The sequence below is a fragment of the Macrobrachium nipponense genome, chromosome 39 (assembly GCF_015104395.2).
Source record: "Macrobrachium nipponense isolate FS-2020 chromosome 39, ASM1510439v2, whole genome shotgun sequence".
NCBI classification, from domain to species: Eukaryota; Metazoa; Arthropoda; class Malacostraca; order Decapoda; family Palaemonidae; genus Macrobrachium; species Macrobrachium nipponense.
This window is the reverse complement of record NC_061099.1, coordinates 5,960,567-5,972,354: the sequence shown is the minus strand read 5'-3', so window position 1 is coordinate 5,972,354 and position 11,788 is coordinate 5,960,567. Positions and strand designations below refer to the sequence as shown.

Below are 11,788 nucleotides of genomic sequence, written 5' to 3'. Positions count from 1 at the left end.
ATAAAATGTAGACCGAAGGCTAAACCTATGCTGTCATTCAACGATGAAAGTAATGGAATGGAAAATAGAGTGAAGGCCAAAGGCCAAGCACTGGGACCTGTGAGGCCATTCGGCGCTGGAAGGGGAATTGAGAGGAGGTCGTTTTGAAAAGGGTAACAGGAGGAAAACCTCGAAGCAGTTGCACTTCGAAATCATTATTAGGAGATGGCTGAAAGCGAGAGGGAAGAAAGATGATATGAATGGAGGTACAGTAAAAGGGGTGAAAGGGTTGCAGGTAGGGGCCGAAGGGACGCCGCTGCAAAGAACCTTTAGTAATGCCTACAGTACTGACGGCTCTCTCTCTCTCTCTCTCTCGTCAAAATTATCAAGAAATTCAGTTACAGATGAGGGAACTAAAACTCCACTTGAAAGCTAAATCCAAGTATCAATTAAAAAAAAAAAAAAAAAATTCAAAAAAGTAAAATGAAGGTTGAAAGGTGTCACGCCAGGAGAGGATGGGAAGTAGGATGGAAGAGGATATAAATGGAGGTGCAGTAAAAGGAACGAAAGGGGTAGCAGTAGGGTGGGGGGAGCGTCAAGGGTTTATGGGGGGGGGGGGGGGGGCGCAAAGGGACGCTGACAAGAACCTTTAGTAATGCACGTGAGGTGCAATGAGACAGTGGGCCCTACGGGGTTTTCGTTTGTATTCAGCTTCTACATTTCTCGTGGCTATTGAATATGAAGATGCGTGTGTTACATTTTCCTCATTCGGGCTCCATTGGGTATTCAGCTTTGTCGCTGAATGCAGATGAGTTCGTAATTCATTTAGCATTCAGTTACAGTTGTCGTTGTGTGGGGTCGATAAGTAATTGCCGAGGCTATTTCTCGTGTAAAAGCATCGAGATGGCTCTAGTTTCCCAAAGAAATTTACTTCGTAGATGAAATTTGAGTTAGAAATAAATTCCATTTATTCCAAATGTACTGTAATTTTGGAAGGAAATATTTTTCATTACGCCAAATATATTTTGGTACTGATGTTTGCTTTCCAGTACCATTTTTTCTTCGTGCATATCTTGCTTTTTTTAAATATATTTCATTTCGCTTTTTTTAAATATATTTCATTTCCATTGTGAAAGAATTCATTTTTTTTCTATACTCTTCTCCATTGTCATTTATTGTATTTATTTTTTATTCCAACTTAAACAACCTCTTAAACCGAACTAAGGTGTGAAAAGAAATGCAGAGATATTTTTCATCATTTGTACCATTTATTATAGTATAAAAAATATCACAAAGTAACAGAAGTATTATCACAATGAAGCTTATCATCTGACTAGGTTAATAAATATCAATTAGCTCCAGGTTACATGACAACACCTTCGTGAATTGGGAAGTGATTCACATTTTATATATGTTACATAGTATCCCTGTTAAACAGTACATTCAATTCTGAATTCTAGCTTTCATGTTACAAAATTCTGGAGCTAACAGTAATACAGAACGAGTAATAAAAGTTTGTATCCTGAAAACAGCTTTCGCTGTCGTACAACATTGCACAAAAGTGACTGTATTTTTTAACGTTATTTTCACATTTACATCATTTGATGACTTCTGACAATAAAAATACTAAGAGTTACAAACTCATTTGGCAACGTAGTCGTCCCACTACTACAAAGCTTACACATTTAAGGATGATCCTCTAACGGTTATTATTATTATAATACTAAACTTCCATGCACGTTATAGTTTAGTGTTACCTTCGTATTATCTGACAAGTCAAATCGTCGTACGTTTGTTATAAGTAAATAATACAACTCATCAAGAAACTAACGAGTGATGTTATGAGTCTTACGATTACATTGTCAACCGATATGATTAAAAATTAAAGCTGTTACGGATAATGATTACAAGAAAAGATTAAGATAAAAAAGTTTTTAAATAATGAGAATTACAAGATGAATTTCGATAAATCTTATGTAACAGACATGAATCGAAAATGGTACATGAATTGAAAATGGTACATGAATATGAGCTAAGATGATACGTCAACTAAAAGTGATACGTGACTAAAAAAAAAAAAAAAAAAAAAAAAAGAGATGCATGTGTATGAGATCGAGGGAAGACCGTGAATGATAAAACATGAGATCCCCTCATAATGAAACATGAGTTCTTCTCATAACATAGGACCATGAATCGATAAAACCTCTCATAACATAACATAACATATATATTCGTTTTTCTCCAGGCATTTCTTACAATCTAAGATTGAGTATCCGAGTTCCTAGAATGACTGTGAAATGGAGAATGTGCTGATGAGCTCAATAAACTTTCTCTGATGAAAATGAGATGATATATACTGCAATAATATGATCAGCAGCCCTGCCATATCCTTCTCAATAACTCATTAAGAACGACTTAACCAAGCAATGATAATGGATGTCCAGAATGATCTAACTAAAGTGATGATAATGAGGATGAAGATGTCATTATGATGATGGTGATGATATGAACAGCTGCCGAAGTTCTCCAACAGGATGTGACCATGGGGATATATATCCCCTTTTGTAGCGTCCGACTGACGACTTCTGAATTTTAAGATCTTGCATTTGTGGTTGGTTGTCCGGTTGAGCAGGCAGAAGTGTCCCCAAAATGCAACTAATGCGCTGTGATCTGCAACGGATTCAGCTCTTCTGCAATCTCTGCTGTTGCTGCTCTTGGGCTCTGCGTCTCACGGCGTCTTTCTTCCTCGCTCTGCTATAAGTGATCAGAAGCATGGGGGGAGGGGGAGGAGGAGGGAGGCTTTTGCAACCAATCCCTTTCGGCAACTGCTCACAAAGTTTAGTTTTGTTTTTTGTACTCGTTGGCTTGACGGTGATCTAAACTAAATGGGAGAGCGCGTACGACTTTGGACTCTAATCCTCGAAGTTGTAGAGGCGTTTTTTGGTCAAGTCGTACTGTGGGGATACGACCATCTGCCGCCTCTCTCTCTTGTCTAATGACCTGTTGGGAGGAAAGAAAAAATCAGAGTTAGTGTTAAATTGGAGAGGAACTGGTCACTGCAATTTCTGTTCTTCGTTGATATCTTAATACATAATTATGTCATTCAGATATATATAAAAATATTCATCACAAAAAAATAGTTATATTAGATATTTACCTAAGCATTCGGGCCATTTTGGTGTACCAGGCAGTGGTGTCAGGTCGTAGGGTCAGCACTAGGATGTGAGTGGTTGGTGTGGCGGTGTCAGCTTTGACCTGTGCCAATTGCTGGGCGCCGTTTTCTCCGTCGTCCCATACAACTAATAGAACGCAACCTCTGTTGGAAGAGAGAAAAAAAAAAAGTTAGTCATGATTGTAAAAAAAGTTTTAAATTAAATCGAAAGTTAAATAATGCTAACTAAATTTTAAATGCATATAAAATCAATTTCAGCATCAGAGAAGGCAAAAACAATTAAATTAAAATTAATTTATGAGTCCTTACCTAAGCCCGCAAGGCTCATCCTTGGCGAAATACTGGACGTGTTCAGTCACTTGGTCGAGGAGATGGGGAGGCAGAATAACGCTGTTGTGAGTGTTCATCCGAACCTCCTCCTCGACCCTTCTTCTCAAGACCGAGCAGGTGAGGGCTTCGGTAGGGTCTTCCAGCCATGTTTCCGTCACGTCTGTTGAAAGGAGAGGAAAAAGAGAACGTTAGTGACCTATTTCCGAGTTAAATGGTTCTAGATTGAAATCCTACTTTCGAACTGGCTTGTTGATAAAATTTCATTTGACTGATAAAAAAAAAATCCATTAGACCATCTAACTGTATTGTAAAACATTAAATAAAAATATATTGCTTGCTGGATTATTGTTATATAGCCAAAAAATGTGTTCATCAGTCTAACTAAACTATTTAGCAATCGTATTAAAATTTTAAAACCTTCCTGACCACAAAAATAAAAATAAAAAAGACAGAGGCCAGAAGACCGCAAAAAAAAAAAAAAAAAAAAAAAAAAAAAAAAAAAAAGTCTTCGTACCTAACAAAACCGCAGAAACCTTAAGAGGCAATATTATTCTCTCCCCTCCGTTCCCGTGACTTCGTTCCCAGTAATTACTGTAACAATCCGCCTAGCAACAGTCTCTCTCTCCTCCCCACAATGACTCCACACTTTCTAATGTTTCCCCGACCGTAAAACCGCAGAAAGAGAGCCGCCGCTTTTCCGCATGTAGTCATTACGCCACCGAGTATTAGTTTTTGAACGTGAGGACACACTTCTTGATTAGGATCTTTGGTGACTTGTCTCTCTGAAGAGGTCAGAAGTAATACTTGCTGCCTTCGGGTCACACTGCAAAACTGTCTAAGGGAGTCACACGATCATTTACAGAGGCTGTGGGGCTCCAAATTTTTTTGGGTTGAGAGGAGTTTTACTTCTTCAGGAGTGCTCTCAGCTTTTTGTATTTAAAGCTTTCTTATATACTGCTATATTTTACTGTATGGTACTGAATAATCAATATTAAATACTGACACCGGTATATATGAGGTTAATGTTATAACGAATTTCAGATAATAATTCTAATGCAGTTTACAATATGGCAAATTTAAAAAGTTCACAAGCGGAAAAGCAGATATTAAAAAAAGAAAAAACTTAAACCAACCGACCTTTTAAACTTTTATGAACCTGCCCCTTAAGAAAAAGAAAATGTATTGAATTACCGAAACAGATCACTGCTACAGAAGATGTTAAATTATAACTGTATGAAAGTAAATAAAACAAAAAGCAAAAGAAAATGTAAGCCCTAATCTAGATTTTCTGTCCGCCAATTATGCCGCTGACAACTCGGAAAAACCACCTGCCGTTCACGCGCTCGCTACACAAAATAAAAAGCTTGAATGTAACAATATTTACCTTCTTCTGTCGGTATGGGCCCCAGAAGATCACTCAGTGGTGAGGTAGAATGTGATAGCACTTTGAGATGGGCCATTACTAAATGTCTGGACTCTAAAACACTTCAAAAAACACAACTTGTGCGATCAGTCTTGGCGAAAGTAGTCTTCAGCTCTGAACTGGTAGCGTGTCGCTATGTGGTATTCTCAGTGTGTGTCTCTGGCGTCCAACTGTAGACTGGCTCTCTCGCGGTCCGACACGGGTATTTGTTGCATCGCTCGTTGCCAAAGTGTGTCAGAATTTTATTCGCCGGCTTCGTTCAGATTCCGTGAATATCGATTGGAGGTAGAGCATGAAATCGAGTTATTTAACAATACTCGGTAACAACAGCATTCGTCTCTTTGTTCTGGTATCTCATGTTTGTGTTATAAATTCATCCGTGTAAAAAGTTATCCCAGTTTCAGATTTATATCGTAAATATTGACGATCATCCACAATAAAGGAAAGGGACGAAAACGATTGGGAAGCGGAGCTACCGCAGCGCATGTGCGACCACTTGGTTAGTGTTGCATTGTTGCAACCGCTGTACATTTCAATTTTCTTCGATGATACAGAAACTGTCGCTTTAAAACGCCAACTCCTTCTGCTAGAAAATGAAATTTACTGGGGGTTCGTCAAATCTGCTACGGTTCTCAGCGAAGATAGGGTGTAAAAAAAACGAAAATAGAAATGGCTCCGATATGGCAACAAGGAAGGCCCCCGGTGTCTTTGTTCAACTCGGCGGCCGGTGTCGTCAGCCGCGGCGCGCTGCCTTAATTCATGTAGCACTGGGACTTTTCCCTTATCGGCTTTCGAAGATGTCATGATGCAATCAGATAAGTCTCTGCATAATTCTTAATAAACGGTGTTAATTGTCGTGAGGGCTAATGGTCATTTTTGTTGAAGCAGAAGTTGCAGATTGTAAACGAATCCTATGCTGAATAATCAAGTCCAAGACTGATGGTTACTTTAGGTTAGTTAACTTAGTTTACATATCAGTTGTTTGTGTTTGGTTATAGATTATTAACATTTCTTATCAACTCCTAACGTAAATAAGGTCACAGTGTAGTAGCAAAATGGAATATGTAGAATATGTCTCGTCTTTGGTATTCACAGGGTGATGAAAATAGTTTTATTTGCTTGTTTTATGTGGAGACGTTTTCACATCTATTGTATGAAACTATTGTTAACACAACTTCGTTAATTATATTTCATGATATGTATGCGCACCGAAATAATCCAACAGATAAATAGATCAGTAATACATGTATTTTGTAATTAAGTAAAATAAAATAATGGTGCCAGTTCATCTGTAAGCAGTCGTTTTCTTAAACAAGAACATAAATAATAGGAAAATCAATCTATCAGTTATTTTAGACAGCGTCTCTCTTTGACAGGTCTGTGGCCTGTATGTAGTACTATATGATCTTCCCATGTCTCAATTGAAGTAAGTTAGTTGTAGCCTTTCACTACACGGCGGCCCCTGGCTTCTAAGCTAGTCACTAGCAGTCAGGGACATTTATCTTTTAAACATTTGTTGGTTTAATGTTTTTATAATTAACCCTATGACTCTTGTATATAACTCTAGATCACGATCGTAAATATACATACGTACTATAGATTAGTATTTATCTATTCCTCGATCTTTATATTCACACGTGTGTGTGTGTGTGTGTGCGTGTGTGTATATATATATATATATATATATATATATATATATATATAATATATATATATATATAGTGTGTGTGTGTTTGTGTAAAATAAATCCCACTAACGCACAATCTTACGTCTCTTGTTTATGTACTTACTATTCATATTATTGTTATGTGAATGTCAGCGGTAGTCTGGGATCTTTATTTTAATTTCATTCATTTATTCGTAATGGAACAACAAACGCTAGTATATCTATAACAAACAAACGCAGAGAGAGAGAGAGAGAGAGAGAGAGAGAGAGAGAGAGAGAGTTGGCAGAAGCCCTTCCCGTATCGTTACAGCTACACAAGCTGAAGTTGCATCAGCAATCCAACATTTGCGGTGGGGGGGAGCGGGTTACCGGCTGGGTGCTCGGAGGGAGGTACTCCCCCCCCCCCCCATCCCCCGCGGGAAGACGCCTGAGCCGGCTGGAGGGTTGGGGGGGTTATTGTTGATGGGGTTTGTGAGAATTTTGGGGTGGGGGATAAAAGAAGGTTAGAGGCATGGCCAGGCACACGCTTTTGGCACCCTTGACTTCACATATTCAACTGCTGGGAGTTTTGCTTTGCATAAAAACCCCGTTGGGTGGCTAGACTTTGACTCTGTCTTTGCGTAGAATTTCTCTCTCTCTCTCTCTCTCTCTCTCTCTATCTCTCTCTCTCTATATCTCTCGCTCTAAAATGTATAGTAAATAGCGATTTAAACGTTTAGGTTGGTTGTATGTGCATGTGTATATATATATATATATATATATATATATATATATATATATATATATATATATATATATATATAGTATATATGTGTGTGTGTGTGTGTGTGTGTGTGTAGAGAGAGAGAGAGAGAGAGAGAGAGAGATTTAATATATAAATAGATAGAGAGGCAGCTGCGCCTTGTAATTCCGTCCACAGATGTTGCTAAATTTGAGCGTACATTATCAATCATTTCAGTTCTTATCACCTTTTCATGTTGAATCTAGAGCTTAATCGGCCTTTCCATGGAAAGAAAGGTCTGTTCTTGTTTATTAAGGCTACCTGAGTAAAACCATCGGTTTTGATTCGAAAAGTGTTCCTCTATATATAAACACTTGGGTCATATTTTTTTTTATTCTCTTTATTCGGTCAGTTTTATTTTAATCATACATGAAGATGATGAACTCAGGAAACAAACTTGTGGACTGGCTGACCCCTTCATGTTGTGATTTCACCTTATGTCCTATGTGTGTATATATACATCTACATATATATTATATATAGGTATATGTATGCTATTGTAGTTCAACATACATGGGTGTTTATGCATTTATCTACACATCCCCAATTCAGAAATATAGTGAAGATCCGTGTTCCATTCCCGGATGAAATCGTAACCTTTGAGTAAACCTTTTTCGTGTTTTTTTTCTCCTGGTGAGTGAATCTTATTGTGGGTGGTAGTTATTCGACTGGTGTGGATTGCAGTCAGGGTTTGGTTTATAACCTCATCCTAGAGGACTTGCTGTGATTATTATTTCTATGGTAACAAGCATGTGGTTTAAAGGAGAAAGATATTGATGTATGTAACTGCACACACTCATTCGTGCAATGTATTATCACTGATATATGCAAATTGGGGAAGCTTAGATCGATTATGTCATGTCGTGAGAGTGGCGCGCTGCCTGAAATAGAAAAACGTAAACTTTAGTTTTCACATCTTTACTTGAATCGACTGTTTTACTTGCTGGTACCTGGTTTAACTGCACAAATTTACAGCTTGATCACCTTGTCTCCGAACAAACCGATTAGCTGCTTTAACCAAATGGCATGACAGGGCCATAAGCTCAGTGCCACACCATAACACCAGCGCCAGTGCCAAATTCTCTGGACGACGTCAGACCACACACACCCATGCGCGCCTGTTTATCATTAGGTGTGAGTGAGGCGTTTCGCTAATACAGGATGCTCTCTCTCTCTCTCTCTCTCTCTCTCTCTCTCTCTCTCTCTCTCTCTCTCTCTCTCTCTCTCTCTCTCTCTCTTTATATATATATATATATATATATATATATATATATATATATTCTATATTTTATACACACACACATATATATTTAATATATAATGCATATATACATGTGTGTATATATTATAATTATATATATATGTATATATATGTTATATATGTATATATATATATATATATATATATATATATATATATATATCTATATATATATATGTTTGTGTGTGTGTGTGTGTGTGTGTGGTGTACATATATATTATATATATGTATGTATATTACATGCATATCCATATATATACATACATCATATGTATGTGCGTGTTTTTGTTTACTTGTTTGTTTATGCAGTCACATTTAACTGTAAATTTTTGTTCGTACAATCAAGCAAAAGTTGAAGCAGTACCCTTTCACTGTAGGGAAATTTCCCTTAAAAAAATAAATAAAAAGAAAAAAGAAAAAAAGGCGCTCAATAAATAAGAAAAGTATTACGCCGAAGGTAAACTTCTCCGTGCTAAGGTCATGTGAGGAAAGTGTGTGTGGTGTGTGTATATATCGTCTTCAGGAGTAAGTGTTGTTGTGTATGCCTGGCGCCAGAGGCAGTTGACCGATTAAAAAAATTTTTTTCTTATTGTTCTTTTATCTACGAAAGGATCATAGAATACAAATGATAGTCAAATGCAACTGTCGGATGTATACTTTCATTCGTATATATATACATATATATATATATATATATATATATATATATATATATATATATATATATATTTTTTTTTTTTTTTTTTTTATTGTTTTGTTGGCGAGTAGCATGGTGAATATCGAGACTCTTATACACAGCAGGTTGTGGAACATAGCTTGAAGCCATTATGTGCTTGCGCTCGTACACACACACACACACACACACACACACACTCAGGCACAAATGCGCAATCGGGCGACCTTTTAGTGAAGATAGAAGTAATCGCAGTATATCGAAAGTGAAAAAAAAAAAACTACATCTGCCGAACACTTATAAAAAGTTGAGCCTTTCGTAGTAACAGTTTAATGGTTCTTATTGAAAACTTTTAAGATAAAGGTTCCATTCTCTCTTCTCTCTCTCTCTCTCTCTCTCTCTCTCTCTCTCTCTCTCTCGTTTCGATGTTCGTTTGCAATAATTTTTAGTTTATATTTATAAAAAATGCAAGTGGATTTAGGCAACTGAATTAGCGATAGTAATTAGTTTATATATATATATATATATATATATATATATATATATATAAAGTGGTAAATTATAAGAAAACTTAAGTAACTGCAATAGTATGCAAAATAGTTTTAACGCAAATAAAGTAACTTTACATACTCAAACAGTTTCCTAGGTTTTTCTAATAATCTGTATATATATATATATATATATATATATATATATATATTATATTGTATGTATATATGTAGTATTATTATTATTTATTTACCATTATTATTATTATTATTTTATTATTATTATTATTAATTATTATTATTATTATTATCATCATCCAGAAGATGAACCCTATTCATATGGACCAAGCTACCGGGCGCCACTAAGTATAATTTTTTTTTTTTTTTATAAGTAACGCAATCGCTAAACAGGTTTGACCTTCGCTTATTCTGACGTAAATGATTATAAAGACTGGCTGCAATTCGCACTTTTGAACTAAACTGCTTAAAACAACACCATACCAGAATAATCGAATACCCAAAGTTGGGCTGATGTCAAAAGGTTGTGGGTTGAGTTGTGACGTCAAACTATCGAGGAAGTCGCAGATGATTGGGAGAAAAAAAAATGTTGGGGGAGAGTGACCTAGAAAAGAGAGAGAGAGAGAGAGAGAGAGAGAGAGAGAGAGAGAGAGAGAGAGAGAGAGAGAGGCACGAAGATCTTTCAACTTAATGGCCAAAACGCTGGTTATTTTCCAAATTACAAAAACTTTGCTTAGTCTTCTTCAGTTTCTATGTGATAAAAAAGTTGGGGAAGATTGTTCCACTTCGTAGCAAAAGTATTGTTATTCTGCTAATTGCGAAAACTTTACATATATCTTAAATTGTTTTATAAGGATAGTGATCAATTGTGATGCAGTAGGAACCTTTCATCACAGCGTCTTTCAGGTATTCAGTGGCATCAGAAACTGGATGAAAACGACGTCCGTATAATTTATGCTTAGTGAATAAAATTACGGCTTTTGTTAGAAGAAAGAATGCCCGGTGTAAAACAGACTACTGCAATTAAAACGTTTCCTTTGTTCTTTCGTGTTATGTTGTCATACCCCACACGTGCAACATTTTGATTGGTTTCTGGGATATCCAGATCGCTGTTGTGTAATGATTATATTTCTTCCAGATTACATGCATTTTTTCCATGTTAATTTTTCTGTTTGACCTTCCCTCGAAATGGCTTGAAATCAGTTTTATATCGTGCAGTTTTTTTCTTCTTCAAATATGACCATAAGTGTTCATTATTCAATATGAAGTTCGTATAGAAGTCTTAAGTCTATCAAGTTCAAAGTATTATGTACAGCGTGTGAAATCTGGCTGATGACACTTTTCTAAAAGTAATTTTGATGTCAATGTTATTCGAAGTGCACCTAAAATGCCTCCCACGTCCTTTCAAAAACTTATGCACAACTGTCCAGGACCTATGAATTTCGCAATAAGTGTTCGGGATGAAATTTCCTGTAATTAGTCCTTTTTGTAAGAGAGAAAATAGTGATATTGCTATTTCCTTGTGAGGAAGTGTCTTTGTTTATGAAATTTAAGGAAACTGACGAATCAAAAAGGAAAGACCAGCCGTGTGGCCCTGTATTATGTACAGTTTAATTAGTAGTAACTGTAGGTGTGTAATTAGAGTATATTTTGAAAGTCAACGGAGTAGTAGAACCCAACTGTAGGCGTGTAATTAAAGTATATTTTGAAAGTCAACGGAGTAGTAGAACCCTTTGTGAAGGGTAGATGTGTAAGACAAAAGTTTTTTATGACCTCCAACAGGATTGTATGGACAAAAAAAATCTTTAGCTAAAAAAAAAAAATAAAACTGGAAAAGATTAAGGAAGATAGGAAATCAGCAATGCGTGTCATTGCCATCACATGCGTCAAACTACGAGAAAGTAGGAAACCCTTTAAAGAACATCTGATGGCCTTGATTCAGAAGAAAGAGCAAAGAAGGCAATTATTACGCTGTGGATGCAGTATAGTCCCTCCCT

General features: G+C 36.4%; 1 protein-coding gene across 1 annotated transcript; it reads right to left on the bottom strand.

The window, feature by feature from the left end:
- Positions 1–1,225: 1,225 nt before the first annotated feature.
- LOC135210067 (protein scylla-like) lies at positions 1,226–5,095 on the bottom strand. The gene is made up of 4 exons (XM_064242866.1): positions 4,866–5,095; positions 3,461–3,641; positions 3,137–3,295; positions 1,226–2,979 (listed from the first exon to the last, which is right to left on the bottom strand). Exons 1-4 carry the CDS (start codon positions 4,939–4,941, stop codon positions 2,892–2,894), a joined length of 504 nt encoding a protein of 167 aa, XP_064098936.1. The 5' UTR covers positions 4,942–5,095; the 3' UTR covers positions 1,226–2,891.
- Positions 5,096–11,788: the final 6,693 nt, after the last annotated feature.

What these genes read in the sequence shown, in the direction of transcription:
- LOC135210067 (XM_064242866.1), bottom strand. Translation starts at nt 4,941, where the DNA reads ATGGCCCATCTCAAAGTGCTATCACATTCTACCTCACCACTGAGTGAT. An exon ending in GCCCATACCGACAGAAGAAG is followed by an intron (nt 3,642 to 4,865) that starts GTAAATATTGTT and finishes TCCTTTCAACAG; the next exon opens with ACGTGACGGAAACATGGCTG. An exon ending in GATGAGCCTTGCGGGCTTAG is followed by an intron (nt 3,296 to 3,460) that starts GTAAGGACTCAT and finishes CTCTTCCAACAG; the next exon opens with AGGTTGCGTTCTATTAGTTG.